This window comes from Engraulis encrasicolus, chromosome 2 (assembly GCF_034702125.1).
Source record: "Engraulis encrasicolus isolate BLACKSEA-1 chromosome 2, IST_EnEncr_1.0, whole genome shotgun sequence".
NCBI lineage: Eukaryota > Metazoa > Chordata > Actinopteri > Clupeiformes > Engraulidae > Engraulis > Engraulis encrasicolus.
Window position 1 is genome coordinate 22,194,423 of NC_085858.1, and position 20,151 is coordinate 22,214,573.

Below are 20,151 nucleotides of genomic sequence, written 5' to 3' on the forward strand. Positions count from 1 at the left end.
CCTTAACGATATATTTATGCTAATTATGCAAATTGCCCAAAGTGTAACTTTGGGCAACCAAGCTAAATCTCCTTCATTTGACCTATAGATGACATTTCTGCAATAAAACTTTAGGGTAGGCCTACTCAACATTTCTGGGTTCAGTATAGGGGCCTATGGGGATCACGACTGGACTAATTGATGATATATCAGCGAAAAGACAGAAAAATATATATTTTTTATGTAACCTCAAATGTTAAGGCAGGCACTAGGCCTATTAATAATTCACATTTCTGATGATGGGAAAATTAACAGGTTAAGCTTAGGTCTACTCGTGTAATGACCATTAGGCCTACTGGTAATGGAGACCACCTTGGACACTTACAAACTATTTGAGTTGTTTGTCTTAGATATGATTTGTATGGATTGGCCCCTTGTATTAAAAGTCAGTAGCTAGTTGTTTTACATCCACGCAGTTTGTTGACGAGCCGCGTTTCACCGCCACTTCCTCAACTTGATTAGATGGAGGCAAGAGTATAGTGACTTTTATTTTGGCACATGTAGCCTATTGTTAATGGGGACCTTTACTTTGCATTGTGGTCCAAACAGACGCCTGTGAGAAAGGAAGAAACAGTGTACATTCCGTCTCACTTTCCAGATCAATCAAGGTATGTCTCAAATATGTTAACAAAAGGAACAGCGGAGTGTGTGCGAAAGAAATCTTATACACATATTCCGTTTTACATTCCGAAGTGGGTGAAATATCTACTACACATGTACGCTTATGTCGGTTGGTCAAGTTGTGAGCAGCTATCAGCTATCTGATGTTAGCACGATTTATGTTATCATTAGTCGTTTTGATTAGTTCGCGTATCACTAGAAAAAGTATGATGTTTGTTTAAGGACGGGGGAATGTCCAATGCAAAATAAGTTGTAGTACTGATGTTGGGACTGTGACTGTTTCCATTGTAAACCTCTGCACAGCCGATGTGAGGCTAATAACTCGTGCTTACAAAACAACATGGTAAAGCCCTCCATCAGCAGTCAACACAGTTTTAAGAGGCATACAGACTGAGACTCCCAACGGAGTTCGCTCCCGGACGTGCGGTCCCCGGTGTTTCTATCACTCCCGGACTTGCGGTCCCCACCCGATTATATTTCACGTATTATCATATACTGCCACATACAAGCAATTTAGGGTTAGGTTTAGGTTTAGGGTTAGGGTTAGGGTTAGGTTTAGGGTTAAGGTTAGGGTTAGGTTTAGGGTTAGGGTTAAGGTTAGGGTTAGAAACAAAAAACTAACATCAACAAGATAACTGGCTCCGTAATATGGCGGTGGTACCGTTAGTCTGGCTAGTGGGAGCGAGATGAAATGGGAGTGTAATGAGATGGGAGCGTGAATCTGGGAATCTTTTAAGATGGCCTGCTGCTGCCTAATCTGTTTTCCATAGTGGGCTGTTCTAAAGATGTTTGTTTTACAAATGTACAATGTAACGTAATGTGTTTTGCAACTAGACCTTTGAAGGCAATCTAATTTGCTTCAACCGTCGCCTTTCTGCCCTAGAGCTAAGCTCTAAAGCAGCCATGGGTCGCCGAAAGTCCAAGCGTAAACCCCCACCAAAGAAGAAGCTGACCGGAAACCTGGACACACAGTTCACCTGTCCGTTCTGTAACCACGAGAAGTCTTGCGATGTCAAAATGTAAGCATCGTTTAACTTAGCCTCGCGAGCCATCCTACGTACTTCCGCCAAAGGATTGGCTCCACTACTGTATGGTAGTATTATGGGATGGTCAGGACCAGGCTACGTTTAACTGCCTTTGCTAGTACCTTTTGTAACGAATGCATGGATCTACCTTGATGTAGGGTTCTGTCCTATAGAGGGCAGGTTTGCCCATAGTTTCACAAACACGTGATGCAAACATTCATAACTGCCATTCAGCCTCACTCATGCCATTATAATGGCATTGGACCTAGGCTATGTCTCCAGTGGACTAATGGGCAATGCAATGATATCTTGCACAGGGAGGGCTGGCGTTTGTTTGCCAATGTTGGGGTATAATAAGTCTGCTACAATAAGTCGTGTTTGTTTTTCTATTTCAGGGAGCGCAGTCGAAATACAGGGATCATATCCTGTAGCGTTTGTTTGGAGGAATTTCAAACGCCCATAACCTGTATCCTTTTCAACATGCATGAATGAAAAAACCCTCACACTCAGGTTTAATTCTGTAAGCACACAGGGATCGGAATAAATGGCTAGATTACGCATTGGTGAAGGTGATGCATTTTTCATCAACAACTACTTTTATCTAGAGAGTTGAAGTGGATACATCAATGCCTTTGCAGAAACATTTATCTGAGGTCATCCTGCTCGGGGGTCAAACCAAAAACCTACCCGTTCACGCTCCAGTTCGGCATGGGAGGCACAGTTATCCCCCAACCATTATTCTAAGTTTAAAATCAGACTAAACAGATTGTGTTGTGTTAATGTAAAGCATGTTTACAACAATGCATTAGTGTTCTTGAAGGGAGTTTTTTTTTTTTTCAAATTAACATTGTAGTGTTCCATGACCTTATTAATGTGTCCTAAACCAGGGGTTCCCAAACTTAACCATGACAAGGCCCCCCATATACCGGCATAATCCAGCCAAGGCCCCCCTTACATGGGTCGTGCCACACCATTTTTTGTGCATACCCTTTCACAACCATTACTCTACGTCTGTTATTCAGTATAATGTTCAGAGATGCAAAATAATGCAGTTCTTAAAGGGACACTGTGTGAGATTTTTAGTTGTTCATTTCCAGAATTCATGCTGCCCATTCACTAATGTTACCTTTTTCATGAATACTTACCACCACCATCAAATTCTAAGTATTCATTATGACTGGAAAAATTGAACTTTTCATACATGAAAAGGGGGATCTTCTCCATGGGCCGCCATTTTGAATTTCCTAAAATTGCCATTTTTAGCTGCAAAAATGACTGTAATTGGACCATACTAGTTAATATTCGTTTATATCTTAGTAAACTTTCATGTAAAGATCAAATTTGGTAATAGGGAGCCTAGTTTCAATGAGCAGCATAGTTGCAGTACCTTTTTTGACCATTTCCTGCACAGTGTCCCTTTAACAAGTGGGAATATTGTTAAGCTTTGTTGATTGTTTGTTTTGGTGTACATTAGTTATTTCATTCATTGAAAGATTTTATTTGCCAACCTGCCGCAGCCCCCCAATTACCTCCTCGGCCCCCACTTTGAAAACCCCTGCCCTAAACCATGCCCTTGAAATTGAAGGAGCCTTGACCTAATGGTTAGGGATTCGGTCATAAGACACGACTGGTGCCTACTGTTATTTAGGGACAGGTTGCAGGTTCCAATCCCATATAACCCCAGGGTGAAGTGCCCTTTAGCAAGGCACCTAATATTGCTCCACATTGCATCCATATCGCTCCAGGGACTGTAACCAGTGCCCTACACCTAAATGACTGAGCAGTTTTAGATAAATGTCAGCTAAGTGTAATATAATGAAATGGGCTCCAGTTTAGGTCATCTTACTCATAAGGCCGGGGATGTGCTTGCCGTGTGCCTCAAATTGTGCATTCAACCGTATGCTTCAGAGTGCACATGCTTGCTTCAGGACAACTGGAACACTTTGCACGATACTGTGGGTATCTAGGGGGCAGATGGCCAACAACAGCCAACATTATCTCAGTTATGTTTTCCTCATAGTGATGGAACACAAGGCTAGAGGTGTCATGGCAATTTGCGACAGCACTGGCAAGCGGCAAGTGCAGCCTCCATATTCTGTAGATAGACCTACACTCTTCAGTCAATGCAAGTCAATGGAGAATGGGTCCGGCTCTGTCAAAAAATAGCCTAAAACTGTGTGAATAGTGATGTGACGCATTAATCAGGGACCAGATTAGAAATGTCAGGATAAGTGTCTGCTAGAATCAAATGAGTCGGTAAATCATCAGTTCATATTATTTAGATATTTAGCAGCTTCAACTATTGTCCTTGTATAGTGTGTTGATGGAAATTATTAACACATTATTAACACATGTATGTGAAATAAGCAGACTGTGTGCCAATAACTGTGAGATGTCTGATGTTCGTATTGCTTGTTATAATGTTCCTTTACTCCATGCCACCAGATCTTTCGGAGCCAGTGGATGTTTACAGTGATTGGATAGACGCTTGTGAAGCAGCCAATCAGTAGTCTTTGTATTTATGGGCCCTAGAGGGCCCGCAGAATGAATTGGACCATTTGCTATAGACCACCTGTTGAAGTGACCAAAGTAGTCCCGTTTTAGTTGACAGTTGAATTGAATTGAGTTGTATTTTTTCCCATGTTTCTTAATTCTAGATCTACTCTGTGAGCGTGCCTGCTACTTCTGTTTTTGTCACTGCCATTTTTTTTTACCCTTTTAGGATTTATTTTTATTTTTATGATTTTATACAAGAACTGATTCATTTGATCAGTAAAGTCTTTTGGAAATTAAACTTTATTTTTTGGTTCCATTGTTATTCAGCATTTTGTATTTTTCTTAAGTCGGTGTAATAGAAGGTCATTAAACTTTCAATCTGGAATCATCTTAGTACGAATGATGGACACTGAGGGCTTCTGGTGTGGGTCAACCTGAGAAATTCAGTGGTTTTAATGGACATGTTCCATCCTTCCTGCCCGATATGGTATTTTGTGATGGACAACCTTGGTTTGGTAGTTTGGTCCAGTGCCACATGCTCCACATTACCGGGTTTTACCCGTCACATTCAACAGGTGATTGGTCGGTGGTTGAATGATTAGCTGGTTCTCAACCTTTTTTGAACAATCGTCCCTTTGACCTCATCATAAGCCTCTCAACGCCCCTTTGACCTAATCATAAGCCTGCCAGGGCCCCCCTTTGTATTGAAAAATAAAACGGACTAAAGCCCTGCCCCCACTCAGCTGTATCCTTCCCAACGCCCCCATAGGGCTTCACAATGGCCCCAGGTGGTCTGTAGCGCCCCCGTTGAGAAACGCTAGATTAGCTTGTTGGGTAAAATAGGGTCATGTGGAATATGTGGCACTGGATTGTAACTAATTAATCAAGTTTGCCCATCACTACACCTGTGTGGTTTGTTTTGCTCTGGAGCAAAATAAAGACCTGTTTGTTTGCCATTGCCAACAATTGTACAAGTTTACTACACAATCTGTGATGTATAGAGACTTATTAAACCAGTACTTAAGCAACTGCAATGTGAAGTGTGGCAGGCTCCTTTTTATTGGGGAGGTGGGGAGTGGAAAAGAAGGTTATTAAATAAACGTATCACAAGAAGTCTGAGTATCTTTAAAAACATTTTTAGAAAAAAAAGATAAAACATTCAGTGTGTGGTTTGGTTATTCCTGTAGCTTTTGAATAAGCCATAACGTAACTTAATTGTTAAATTCTTGGTGCTGTACTTTTTCAGTGCATAAAAAGTAAGTCTCCATGGGTAGCACTGATATCTGAACGTCAGAGAAAGAAATGTCTGTTTCTGTAGCAACACAATTAAACCACTTCAGAACGTTGGTCTCAAGTATCACATGTCCCCAAAAAAACACGCTTGATCATTGTAGAATAGGTCATTTGTACAATTCATGTTATTTTCAAAGTGTAACAGAGCGTACATTATTTTATTGATCCGTCACCACATGTTGACCACCTGCTGACAATGAGAATCACACCACTGTCTTGGAATGTAAAAAATATGTAAATTCTGTTACACTTCAGAGGAATTTGAATAAATCCCTACTTTACGCAGTTTTAAAAATCAGTATATTTTCTTGGGATGCCATGTACATTACACACTTTCGCTGAAAGGAATTATTCAGTTCCACAACTGAACACTGGGTGGCGATATAAGGCCAATATTTGAACTGGTCAGTATAAAATGGCAGGTATGAGGTCATTTCATTTTACAGTTGGCCTCTGGGGAGTGTTTCATCTGGAATGTGACAGTGTCCAGACACAATACATCAATGTGCTTTCTCTATTCATGGCAAGAAAGATACAAAAAGTCCCTTTTTTCAGTCCTTAGGATGTTACCATTTGTCAACCGAGATAGAATCATATGCTTGGAAAGAGAATATTTTGTTTGCGTGGCATGTCAGATGAGTTTATCCTTGTCTGTCTCATCAACATGCCTTACCTCAAATAATCAATCTTAATGCTGATGGGAAACGGATTGAGTTGTCATGATATGGCTGACATAACAGGCACACAAAGTTCAACCTGTTTCCAGTATTGACAGGTGGGGAATGCTTACGAAACTCCTCACTCAGTTCCTAAATGTGTTGTTAAAAGAAGCAAGTGAATTTTATTTTGTTACATAAGAAGATAAAAACTCAGTACAGTACATATAATTTATATATTTTTTCCTTCATTAGCATAAGTGTTGCAGGAAAACACTGATGCATTAGCAATAGTAATTTGGGGCACAATGCTATCCTCATGGCCACATACAACAGTTTCCTGCATGTGACCATGGGCTTTTTGGGAGGCGCGTGAAGGCAAGTGATAGAAAAAAGTTCTTCTGACCTTCGTTTACACTGAGCTTTGGGAAAAAAAAGCACTTAAGGGGGCATTTGTGGGTTGCAGCAAGACTTCTTTCTCTCGCTCTCTCTTTCTTTTTCTTTCTAGTCAGAATATTGATAAGCACTCATGTCCGGCTCCGGCTCCTGTCCGTTCTTCATGTAGTCCTCTGGTTCGCCGCAGTACTTGTTGTCCATGACCTGGCGCTGGAGGCCGTAGGTGGTCATGCCCGCCTGCGAGGCTCCCTTGTTGGAGCCCATCTGCAGGGACACGATGGAGGAGTCACAGCCCTCCAGCTCCAGGTTCTTATCCATCACCTGTCTGGGCATTCCTGGAGCTGTCATACCAGCCTAGCGAGAGAGAGAGAGAGAGAACATATTTGGATCAATATAGGATGTTAAAGGAACAACCTACCATTTCTAGAAATGAAGCCAATATTATTTATAGAGTATGTCCACCTCCCCTTGAGTTAAATAATTGACTTTTACCTTTCTCCTGTTCTTTCAGCCATTCTCTGACTCTGGTGAAGCAACATATACGTACCTCCAAGATAGCATGCATCATTGAACCGAATTGTATCAACTAGCAGCTAATGGTACCGGTCCATTCAATCATAACATGCTTGGAACTGGGAGTAATATCACCAGACCCAGATAATGTTTGAAAGAACAGAAAAAAGGTAAAAACTCAATTACTTCACTCAAGGGGAGGTGGGAACTGGGTACATTTCCAGAAATGATGCTGCTAGTCACACCACCCAATCAAAGGTTAGGGTTTAGGATAGACTTAAGATTAGGGTTTAGGATAGATTTAGGGTTAGGTTTAGGATAGGGGGTTAAGCAATAGGTAGGTGTTAGGGTTAATAATAGGGTTAGGTTTAGGTTTAGAGTGGATTAGTTATGGTCTTCCTGGCAGCAGTGCTTCTGGGCATCGAAGCCCACATTCATTCAGGCTGACGGTCCCAGTACCTAGAGTTAAAGTTAGGGTTAGGGTTAGCTGTAAGTTTGTTGCCCTGAATGAAATGGCCAACTAAGTGTTTTGTTATGTATGACACCCACGTTCCTCTGATTATGTAAGTCCTTGAGAAAGAGAAAGCATGGTGGTGGCACAACTCAGTGTGGGGAAGAGTACATTTAAAATGTACTGTATTTCACTACAGATTAAAGAATACATTTTTTAAAGATTTATTTGACCTTTATTTGACCTCAGCACATACTTTGTAACATACTCATCTCAGTTAATCAACATAAAAATTATATTCATTTCAGTGTGTATTGGTATTGGAATTTCTATGTCAGAATTGCATTGCAGTCCATGCACTGCTGGCTCTGAGTCCAGTGAATGATCCCATCAATGTTAGAGTAGAGAGGGGGAATAAGCCCCCCTTAAGGAAAAGGTATTTTTTCTCCAAGTAGATGTTAACCATCTGTGTGAACAATAACCCATCATGGAAAATTTTAGTTAATCCATCATGACATTTTAAACAAAAACAAAAATTGTGCAAAAGGGAGTGGGGAGCGCTAGTGGGGTAAAAGCCCCCCCTGAGGTGGGGGAATAGGCCCCCCCTAAAAAAAAACCCAAACTACTTGGTTCACTGATTGTTTTCTTCAACCAAACAATGAAAGAAACAACATGCCAATAAATAATCAAAATTTCTATGATTTTATTGTAAATACAACGTAATATGAAGCTTTTAGGCTACCTGTGTAAATGCTTATGTACTGACGCCAGAAAATTACATGACTAGCCATAAAATTTTACTTTCCTCCACTGCGTCGCTAAAATGCTATCCACAGCGGATGTTTGTTTATCCCTGTGGTCAGGATCTATTCATAGCAACAATGCAAATTGAAATTTGTGCCATCTAGTAGTCAAAATGGGAAAAACGGGCAGGGGGCGTATTACCCCGTGGGGGCGTATTGCCCCTCTCTACTATAAATTTAGATAGCCTTACGTGTGAAACTGGGAGGTACCACCTTTGCAGAATCCTGTGTGCCAACACACAGAAGAACTGATTTTGGAGACTGGGGGTGTCACGGTAAGAAAATTTAACCTCACGGTTATTGCGACCAAATTTATCAAGTTTTTTGGTATTATCGCGATAATTTTGAAAAGTTGTCTTGAATATGTTAAGAATACATTTATAGTCCTGTACCAACTGAAATGGCTCCTAAAAGGTGCAAGGAGTGTTTATTATATTTAAAAAGTAATGACAAAACCACATCAAAACCCAATGGTTAAAGGCACAATACGTGAATTTCTTGTCATTCTGAAGTTGAGTTGGAAAATGGTCACAGGTTATACTTTTCATTAAATTAATTGCTTCAGCAATTCACTATCATATCAGCTTTGACATAGGTGCAACAAAGTGTGCGTCCATGGCAACATTAACAGACTTGGATGAGAGGTCGGAAAGGCTCAGTGTCACAGTGTACGGTACAGTTATCTGGTACGGTACAGTATTTTTTAAATTTCAAGTGGTAATTACTATTGTCAGCATTTTTACACGGTCTAACGGTATACCGGTTAACGTGACACTCTTATTGGAAACAAACGTTTTCAAGATGGCTTACTTTTTGTTTGTGCGATAACGTTTCAATGGGGTAGAGGAATTTGAACCAAATAAAGTGCACTATAATGCTCTTTAATACTCTACATAACCCATAAAAGGTGATCGACTTCCAAGATGGCATCAGAACCAACGATTTGGCATCAACTTCCACCTGTTTTCATTTGCATTCTGAACATGCGGTATTCAGGTACATGTGGTCCCTTACTCCCCAACGCTGGAGGTACCTGCGAAGCCCCTTTGTTGCTGCCCATCTGCAACGACACTATGGAGGTGTCGCAGTTCTCCAGGACCTCGTGGTTTTTGTCCAGGACCTGTCTGCCTGTTCCTGGAGCCGTCATACCAGCCTAGTAGAGAGGGGAAATCAGCCAATTCACACGATAATCATTTCTCCGAGGGAGATGTAAAGGGCATCTCTCGGTTGCATTCATGAAATGCCTCAGATTCTGCTTGCAGCTACAATTGATCTGTTGCGTTTCCCAAAAACTATTAATACACTACAGTTTATACACTAGTTTACCTCGTGCATGCACTTTGAGCAAACATTTTAATTGCATGTGGTACTAATACATTATATGTAGGCCAATAAAATTGTTGTATGTATAAACCTTTAGTAATGTGGTATATTGCCTGGGCGGCACCTTATACTTAAGTACTACTTAGGCTTAAGTTGTAATGTTTTTGAGAAACACAGACATGTTCCTTCACTCACCTGCTAACTGAACTGGTGTGTCATTACTCAATCAAGACGTTAGAAATGCTCAAAATTGATTTGTCCCCCATCTTGTAAGAATTTGACTCTAGATAGTGCTCCTGGCTACACTAAATGAAAAGTGAAACTTTTTGCAGCAACACAGTGTGGGTGGACCCAGGCTAATTGAGTGACGCCATTGACAATACAATTAGATGGAATTAGACAACCTAGAGCCATCTAATAAGAGTTGCGCAAACCGGGGACCAGGAAGTCTGTTGGTGATGTGATTCGCGTAGATTAAAATGTTTCTTAACAGTAAACTTCTGTTCGTTGGAAACTAACACAGAACCATCACATACCAAACAAAGATTAAGTACAAACAAATTACATTACCTTTACCACATTTTCTGTGTTCTACCGCCACCTCCTGGAACTAAGTAACTTCTAATAGAACTAAAGTCAATGGGGATTTCCATGTTAACGCTCCGTGAGGCTCCATGAGAGCCGCCATTGCTGTGGAAAGATTGGTCCATAGAGGTCTATGGGAGTGGCGTAACTCTGATATTAGATGGCTCTGAGAAAACCTAGTGTACGAAACAGGAAAGAACCGTCTTGTAAAGTATTGTCTTAACTTAATAAGCTTACGCTGAATACCAGCTATTGAAACAGCCAATGTAATTGAACACAGCTACTCATAATTATAACTCTACCTGCCGAAGATGCTGGGCCTCAACATTCTGTTTTGTGTTTTTTAGGCCGCACATGAGAACAAGTTCCTTCATCTGTCTATCACAGATTTGAAGGTTTTCAGGATGTCTGAAATTCAAGATGGCCGAGTTTTTGTTTGCGCAATAATGTTTTTTAACGGGTGGATGGATTTGCTCCAAAACTTGTGTGCTAAAATACTCCAGAATAGATATATAATATATTTTGAAGGCCAACACTTTCAAGATCGCTGACGCTGAACTGACGGTTTTAACTCCTGACACTGGCGGTACCTGCGAAGCCCCTTTGTTGCTGCCCATCTGCAACGACACTATGGAGGTGTCGCATTGCTCCAGGGCCTCGTGGTTTTTTTCCAGGACCTGTCTGGAGGTTCCTGGAGCCGTCATACCAGCCTAGTAGAGAGGGGAAATCAGCCAATTCACACGAGAATCATTATAGCATATTGGAACAAAACAGCAGTACACATTTCCCTCTCTTAACCAGGAATGGCCATCACTGGTAAGAGGGTTGGTGTGGGGATAGAGGGGTGTAAGTTTGAATAGCATGCAAGTAGGATATGAGTGTGAGGAAGACTGAGGGCGGGAAAAGTAAATTAGTAATTCTCGAGTCTACTACATGCTTGGCTGACATGCCTGTGAGCAAGGCATCCAACCCCACACTGCATGCTGACGGTCCTTGGCCCTCTACAAATGTAAGTCACGGTTGATAAAATGGCGATTTGAGTGTTTTGTACTCCAATGTGTAAAACACACTTTCTCAGACCATGAAAGTGCAAGTGGATGAGAAAGCATGGCATACAGTAGGCATGTCCATGGCCTAACACATACTATACCGGTATATGGGTAACATTGTCTTATTCTTCTGTCTACCATCACACTGTTCTATCCTAATCAAGGCCAATATGTCTTTAAATGAGGACAGCGTGGTTTACCTGGCTGGCTCCTTTGTTGGTGCCCATCTGCAGGCTGATGGTGGCCTTGTCCACAGGGTGCTCCAGCTCCGCCTTTGGATCAAACAAGTGGCGCTTTGTGCCATACGCCGTCATGCCTTTCTGGCTGGCAAATTTGTTGGTGCCCATCTAGCATGTTGTTTAAAAAAATCACAAAGCAATTATTACTTTTATTTTTTGCCCTCTTTAGATTTTTTTTTTTTAATTTCCTCAGAACAAAATAGAATTACAATTATGCAATGCAAAAAAAATGCACGCACATCCTCAAAAAGGACCTAACAAGTGCTATTTTTCAAGCAAATTTAGTAATTTTCACATATGGTCTTTCAGAGTCTTTAGCTATTACTATTGTTGCTGTTTTATTATTGGTAACAGTATTAGTAGTAATTATAAATAAAAGTCGTCTAGCCTGACCTGCAGTCCAATGACGTTCCGTCCCTCCTTCAGCTGGTCGGGTGTGAAGCGTCGCTGCTGTTTGTCAGAATACTTCACCCCGATGTCATACCTCGTCTGGAAGCCTTTGGACTTGGCCTGGATGAACACCATACATGCATAATATTTATATTTATACTATATATGTATTTCAGTGAAAGTATTTGAAATTAAAGTATTTAAAACAAAAAAGAAAGCTCTCTCATTTATTTTTCTGGCCATCTTTAATGCTAGATTTTTATCTAAGCAATACTCAAGGAAGTTGACTGAAATTAGCCTTTAAAACTGGGGTGAGGAACATTTTCATTCGAAGGAAGACTTCAAATTGTATTAAGTCCTCCAAGGGCCGTACTGTGAACACAAACTAGGATTTCCCCCTGCATTTTAGACCTACATAGAAGGCAGCTACCTTACCAACAGACCTCTCCTTCACTACAGCAGGTCCCCAGAAAATATTACTTATTTGTATTGCAAATGTAATTTCAAAGATTGCTTACGTACAAAATGCAATAAAGCACAGAAAATGCTTATCATCGTAAAACAAGTACTACAGTTCCTCACCATGCCAGCCAAAGCGATCAGCGTGCTCTGCACTTGGGTATGATTGGTATTCTCAAAGAGGTCATTGGATTCAAACAGGTCCACTGGTTTCAGCCCGTAGTCTGTGATGGCGCGGATGAAGTGGCCAATGTTCTCCAGCTGTAATAGAATCGATATCACATGAGATGCGATAAAGGTCTTATTTGTTCATCCATCTATATAACATTTACTAAGTGTTTCCTATATGGACTATAAAAGTATTATACGGTATAGCAGCAGAACTCAGATAAAAATAGCAGTGTTGAATACAGCTACGCCTTATGACTTCCCGTCTCTCGAGCAGTGGTTTTCAAAGTGGGGGCCGGGTACCCCTGGGGGGCCCGAAGGAGGTGCTAGGGGGTGCCGCAGCAGGTTGGCAGGAAAAGTATAGGACAAACAAAGTGAACAATTAATAAACTGAATAACTAAGGTAAACTATAATAAGCTGAACAATATTCAATTTGTTAACAACTGCATTATAATAATCTATAACATCTTTGAACATCACTACTACTGTAAAATCGTTATTTTATACTGTATATCCTAATGAGGCACTAGATATATACGGTAGAATATGGTTGTGAAAGGGGGTGCAGAGAGAAAATAGTGTGGCCCATGTAAGGTTGTCACGGTTAAGTTTGGGAACCCCTGCTCTAGTTCTGGCCCACTTGAAGCACAACATGGCACATACAAAGTGTCCCATCCCTCATTTTCCTCATGAGTAAGGCACACATAGACATTCCATGCACTGCTACATACATACAGTATAAACATTGCATATGGAATGTGTATAGCGCTCATACGGCACATAATATAAACGTGCTCCATTTCTTATGAGCAGTTACTCTTAATCCACAAATGCTGTAATTGGTCAGTGTATTTACAATCCCAAACACGCCAGTATGTAGTTGAGCATATATGAACATATACGGTAGCCTAAACTGTAGACAACATTGAGCATTTGGTCCATGGTAGATAGCACATGGCTACTTATCGTACATGCATCATGGGCCACTACCTGTATATGGCACTATATGGTGCTGCAAAGTCTACTCTATTGGCTCCAAACAGTAATGCTGAGCCTAACAGTTACATCTAGACTCTTTAATCTGTTAAGACATGCCCCTTGTTTTGAATTTGCTATTACTTCAGGCTCTGTGTAATGTTGTAGTGGTGTAGTGTTATGATAGTTGAGTCTTGTGAAAGACTATTACAGCGTTCCACTGTGCCAATTATGAGGCTACAGGCCATCTGCCTTTAAAGGCAGTAAAGATGGTGTAAGTCCACTTCAGATGTAGGCCTATGAAGGCCCTCTAAAGGCAACCAACAGGATCTCGGAGATCCCTTGATGACTACTGGACACTGCTGGATGCTTCTTTAAAGGGGCACTATGTAGGATTGTGACCAGAGTAGGTATCACAACTATGCAAAGTATATATACAGTATTATATAATATACTAAATTAATAAATAAACTAAGATTTACTGATATGACCAGTGCAGTAAGTTTCACAGATAAAAATGTCTATTTCTGGAAATTCAAAAATGGCGGACATGGAGAAGATCCACCTGTTCGTGAGCAATTTTCCCAGTTATAATGAATACTTAGAATTTGATGGTGGTGGTAAGCATTTGTGAATGAGTGGCATGAATTCTGGGAATAAACTACTGAAAATATTACATAGTGCACCTTTAAACCACAGCCACAGAGTCACACCAAAGCAGACCATTTTAAACAAATGAGATCTGCCTCACCTGGTGCCAGTTCTGAGTGCCTGTGTTGATCTTTTTCACTGAGCCGGGATGCAGGACGTTAATCAACCTGGAAAAAGAAATAAAGGAGGCAGGTTACAACAGACATTGATAGATCTGAAAGGTGTACATATCATCAACATCTCTCTTACAGTCCTTCAGTCTTTGAGTCTTGAGGCTGAACCAACAGATTCTAAATATGGTAACCGAGATGAAGCGTTCTATGTGTTACCGATGCAACAAATCAGAATCAGAATTCCGCTCTCCAAAATGGGTGTGGTCGGTGACAAAATTGCATTTGTTCAGAACCTCCGCAAGTCTCCTAAAGGGGCATGGCACTGGCAGCCCTTTACCACCCAGCCCCAGCCCCAGCCCTTTAAGTCTTACAGATTCTGGAAGAAACTCCCTATGAACCATCTCTTCCTTATCGACTGTCTCTGGCTATAAATGACCAAGGACGCCTCAAACCACAAAAAGGTACAGCATGAGGCAAAAAGGAGCCGTAGAAGTGCCATGCATGCCATGTGGTGATGGTTTCCTGTGTCCTCTTTCCTTCTGTGCTCCCTCCATGGGAGGAGGGCGACACTGAGGCACTGGGGCAGAGGGCAGAGGACAGAGGAAACAAGTGAAGGAGGGATATCGAGATGTGCTCGATCGCAGTCTGCCTCTAAAATCATAATCACGCAGAACTGGGCAAGGGTGTCCGAGTCACTTACACCATAACCATGAACGCGGAAAGAAGCGAAAGACAGTTGTCACAGACCACATCCATAGAGCGGAACTGATCCTGATTTGCTGCATCGTTAACACATAGAACACTTCATCTGAGTTACTGTATACGTACTGTACAGAATGCGGGCAGCCGTGGCTTAGTGGTTAAGGAGATGGGCTTTAGATCAGAGGGTTGCATATTCAAATCCCACCCTTCCACTGTCTCTATCTCACTCCATGGCTGAGGTGCCCTTGAGCAAGGCACCTAACAACACAGCATAGCAGAGCATAGCACAGCACAGCACAGCACAGAACCGCAACATTCAGTTATTTTACAGGGTATTGGTTAGAGTTCCTGGAGCAGTGTGGGGTTAGGTGCTTTGCTGCTCAAGAGAACCAGCCATGGAGAGATTCCTCCCTGATTCTTGGTGTTGATTATGACATTTTATTGTGTGATGATGTTTTTTATTCTATTAATTCATTATGTTTTTATATTTTTTAGATTATGGTCCTTTTAACCTTTTATGAACCATTCATTACACTTTACGTCTGTCCTGTGTTGTGTGTCTATATGTGTTTACGTTGTCTTGCTGCATATTTATTTGCCCCTTTTGGTTACAATAAAGTTGAAAGTGAAATGAGTAGGGTAGAGGTGGCAATCATGGGTAAGTGGTTAGGGGATCAGACTTGTAGCTCAAATGTTGCCGGTTCAACTCCCGACCCACCAGGTGGGTGGGGGGAGTAATTAACCAGTGCTCTCCCCCATCCTCCTCCATGACTGAGGTACCCTGAGCATCGTACCGTCCCACTGCACTGCTCCCTTGGGGTGCCATTGATGGCTGCCCCCTTGCACGGGTGAGGCATAAAATGCAATTTCGTTGTGTGCAGTGAACACTTGTGTGCTGCAGAGTGCTGTGTCACAATGACAATGGGAGTTGGAGTTTCCCAGGTGAGCTTAAAAGAATAAAAGGCTTAAAAAAGAGTAGGGTCACTCACTTGCACAGGAGCACGCCGTCCTTCAGACCAGCCATGAAGTTGTCGGGAAGCGTCTCTCCTGTGATCTCGCCGATCCACAGCCGCAGTGCATCCTCCACCTCGGGGTCGTACTTCCCGGCAAGCTACAGGTCAAAAGGTCAAACACAGCCATCCATTAAACCCCTAGCGCAAAGCCAATGTTAAAAACGAACTGCCACCAGAATTGTAATGGCTATGTCTTTGTCTGTTACTTATGGCTCTCGGTAATGTCATAGCCAAATTTTCCAACTTTATGATGTATCAGGGTATTGTCAGCAAGTGAATAGGTAGCAAATTCAGTGTGTAACCCTGTGTACCACCAGCTCCAATTCAGTTCGGTAGATGTTACACTATGTCATTAGCCTATACAGTCAACGTATGACAGAGAGGGCAATCATATCACATAGGCTTCACAACTAAGATACTTGTCTACTGCATGCACAACCTACATGCCCATCCTACACCCTTTCAAACGCCATTGGGGTCTGCCCCCTTGCGCGGGTGAGGCATAAATGCAATTTCGTTGTGTGCAGTGTTCACTTGCAGTGTATGCTGTGGAATGCTGTGTCACAATGGCAATGGGAGTTGGTGTTTCCCAGTTAGGCTTTCACTTTCAATGCCATCATCACCATGGTATGAAACATACAAATGAGAATGAACACAGGAAAGAGCAAAGAGTGATGATTCATGCTGAAAACAAAAGGGACAGACTTACAGCTGGAGACATCCCTATGGAGAAAAAACATCAGCTCTCTTTCGTAGTCACACCCCAACCCCCCACACTACCCCACCCCACGCTACGATTGGCCAAAAATTGGCCTTAATTCCTTGGCTCGTAATTATGACACTGTCTATGTACAACTGCCTTCTGGGGGCCCCACAGACACCTGTAGCCTAGGGGCCCCAGGCTATCTTAATCCCCACCGATCCACCACTAATACCACCCACCCCGAACCCCCTCACCCCAATTACCACCCTCCTCCTGCCTAAACACCCCCGCCCCCTCACCACCCGCCCCCCCTCACCACTCCATCCTCCATCCTGCTTCCCTCGTTCGCTTCTCCACTGAAAACGCTCCTGCTCTCTAATCCACACATGGCTGCCAACAGGCCTGCAGTGTGCTGCGAAGAGGAAAGCCAACAAAAACAGGTCTTTACGAAAAGCAGCGTGGGACTAGCAGCTCTCAGCTCTCTACAGCACACCAAACTTGGGAGAAAAGCAGCCCTGTCCTGCTGCTGCTGAGGCTGGGACGTCAGCCTGGGTCTGCCTGCTCTGCACTGCATTTCACTGCTCTCTCCAGTCAGGGCTGGACTGTGTAACGGAGGCCGACTAGCAGAGTGTAGCGTGGAATGTTAGCAAACCTCCCTCCTAAAGCCTCATACAGTATCAGTAGTCCTGAGCCATCGGACTGGTCTTTTAGCTCATCAGTATCGTGCTGTACCTCCCATACCTGGAGCGATGCGATGACTAGGTTCCCGAAGGGGGCGGACTTCACGGGAACACCTCAGTTCCACTGGCAATACAGGACTGGGCATATGATGATTTTTGGCCTGGCCTTCCCCTCTATGTAGGTATCAGTCCTCACGTGCTACAGCAAATCTCTCTAAGTCAGATTTAAATATTCATTTAGGCTGTTGGGGTCAAAATAACTGATAAATAATAGTAGAAGATTAAAATTGTTGTCTCAGGCTTCATTTTCTCTCTCAGTGTCTGGGGGATTGGTCTTGGCTGAAAATGCCCAGCTTGATTTTTCATCCCAGACCAGCCCTGTCTCCAATCCAATCCAATCCAGAGCCAGACGAGACCTTACTGTAGGCTACCTTTATACAGCGCTGCAGCAGCCCAGCAACAGCAGAGCAGGCCTGAGACCGACAGAATCCCCATCCTGCCTGCCAAAGAATCTTGGCCCCTTCATCCCTACACTTTTCATTGTTCTGTTTTCCCCCTTCTACGTTACCAGGATTTTGGGATTTAAAAGGACTATTGGACAGTGTCAGTGAAGCCTTTGTTTTTTTTTGTAAGTAGACTTTAAAGAGCATAACCCACACTGCTGGCATGGAAGTATGTACAGTAACTACACTGTCAGGGCTTTCCGAATCAATTGAGGGAGAAAGGGATCACCCCAAAAGGTCATTAAAGAGATTGTTACCTTTCAATACATGATGATCTTTTACCAGGGGTGAAAGTAGTTTTTGTTTCTTACCAGTGCTACCCCCCCCCCCACTCCCCCCGCAAATGAATAACAAACAAACAAAATAAACATGTGCACTACAGATCTAGGCTATATCATACACGACTTTTTTTCAAATGTGGGGCAGCATTAAACTTAATTATCTTACCAGCTGTAAAATGTACACCTGTGCGCACCTGCCTACTTTGACTCCTGTCTTTAACTGAATACATGACTATGTTACAACATGTTAATTCGACATTATTTACAAAATATTATATTCCGGATCCTCTGACCGCGCCCTTGCCCATTTCCAATAATTTGCAATAACATAAATGGTCAGGTTTACAACTTTCCAAACATTTGACACCGCAAGAAAAGGCTAGCAAACAAGTTGTAGGGTATTCTATCACCCTATCACTCATTACCAAAGAATCGAATTATAAGACTGTCCTATCTCATTGGTCCTCGACTAGGTCATAAGCAGTTAAAACATCATCTGAATGAACCACGGTAGGCTTCGTTGCGCCAGGATACATTTAGGCCTACAATAGACTAGAGCTACAACGATGACCTCCGCCCCAACAGTCAAGGGAGGTGTGTCGCGCCATCATAATAGATGGTATGCACTTAGACGGAGTGATAGGCTACTGGATAAGCATAACGAGAGGACGTAATTCCATCTAAATGCGCCCTTGTCGTAAACATATTTGAAATAGGCAGTCCACCACGAAACGTAGGCTATTCACGGTCAAATATCAATATCACTATCAAGTAATGTCAATCAGCTCACCTTATTTTTAACATCGGCAGACAGCCCAAAAGTGGGTCCACTCCTGAATTGGGTTGAGTTGTTTGCCATGATGTTTTCGTAGGATTTAAACGCAAAAGAAGAGGAGACAGTCAGTGAAAGCGCAGGCTTTTTAAAAACCTGACCCGAGCGCTCTGCCAATGATGCTGGGGGAGATGGTCGTTCCGCGTTTCACTGGAGAGCTGGACCACATTCCGCTACTTTTCTCAATCTTTTTAAAACTCTTACCAGCTGTGTGTGCCTGGAGTAGACCGCGATTGGCTAGGGCTCCCATCCAATCGTGGCGCGTAACCCTTCCATTCTCTCTCTCTCTCTCTCTCTCTCTCTCTCTCTCTCTCTCTCTCTCTCTCTCTCTCTCTCTCTCTCTCTCTCTCTCTCTCTCTCTCTCTCTCTCTCTCTCAATGATGTCACCCATAAGGCATTGAGCATTTTTCTTTAGTGTCATTTTTTCCACCTTGCAAAGTTTGAGGATGCCTTCTATTTATTTTGCAACTTCTCTCCTCCAGATTAGTCCTCATGCCATGTGGAGATATAGCCCTGCTCTGGCCAAGCTTGCTAAGAGGAGAAAAAGATGAGAAATGCATGATAAATTTGTCACTCAGCCTTCTCATTCACAAACTTCATTAATTCGTTCACTGACACCCCCCCCCCCTCTCACACACAAACACAGACAGACAGACACAAACACACAGTGTGTGTGCATTTGTGAGCTGGTAGCAGGGAGCAGCAGGCACTGGGGTAGGTCCATATGGATCACATGAAGGAAGAGGGACCCTGGCCTGCATTGTATGACATCATCCTTACAATGATTAGAAGGAATAGGCTGGTCTTCCTGTCCCCATGGCCGGATTAAGATGTCCTGGGGCCCCTGTGGTTGCTGTGGGCCCTCCAAAAGGCTAATTTCGCCACAAATGCACTTGGTGACATACAGTAACTAGTGCTGAGGGTTCCCTGTGCCGTCCCAGATGGCGGGGAAAAGAGGAAATCAAAGACAGAGATGTACTGTGTGTGTGTGTGTGTGTGTGTGTGTGTGTGTGTGTGTGTGTGTGTGTGTGTGTGTGTGTGTGTGTGTGTGTGTGTGTGTGTGTGTGTGTGTGTGTGTGTGTGTGTGTGTGTGTGTGGACGGTGCATTTGACAGGTGCTGTAAACGGTGGCGCTATACAGAGTTAATCGGTTCCTGAAGTGAATGATTCATTTTCCGTCCAACTGGCCCAA

At 42.7% G+C, this 20,151-nt stretch overlaps 1 protein-coding gene across 2 annotated transcripts; it reads right to left on the reverse strand.

Annotated features, from left to right (window-relative positions):
- Nucleotides 1-5,217: 5,217 nt before the first annotated feature.
- On the reverse strand, nucleotides 5,218-19,135 carry LOC134435072 (calponin-1-like). Of its 2 annotated transcripts, XM_063183835.1 has the most exons (9): nucleotides 18,919-19,135; nucleotides 15,938-16,059; nucleotides 14,234-14,300; nucleotides 12,462-12,599; nucleotides 11,883-11,999; nucleotides 11,451-11,597; nucleotides 10,792-10,911; nucleotides 9,327-9,446; nucleotides 5,218-6,880 (listed from the first exon to the last, which is right to left on the reverse strand). In XM_063183835.1, exons 1-9 carry the CDS (start codon nucleotides 18,985-18,987, stop codon nucleotides 6,635-6,637), a joined length of 1,146 nt encoding a protein of 381 aa, XP_063039905.1. In that variant the 5' UTR covers nucleotides 18,988-19,135; the 3' UTR covers nucleotides 5,218-6,634. The 2 variants fall into 2 exon arrangements, with proteins under 2 accessions (XP_063039905.1, XP_063039914.1); XM_063183844.1 differs by lacking the exons at nucleotides 9,327-9,446; nucleotides 10,792-10,911.
- Between the last annotated feature and the right edge of the window lie 1,016 nt (nucleotides 19,136-20,151).

Bases quoted from the DNA above. Each gene is read 5' to 3' on its own strand.
- LOC134435072 (XM_063183835.1), bottom strand. From the start codon at position 18,987: ATGGCAAACAACTCAACCCAATTCAGGAGTGGACCCACTTTTGGGCTG. The intron at 11,598-11,882 runs GTCAGGCTAGAC...ACAACATGCTAG, and splicing joins GGAACGTCATTGGACTGCAG to ATGGGCACCAACAAATTTGC. The intron at 6,881-9,326 runs GTACCTCCAGCG...CTCTCTCGCTAG, and splicing joins GCAACAAAGGGGCTTCGCAG to GCTGGTATGACAGCTCCAGG.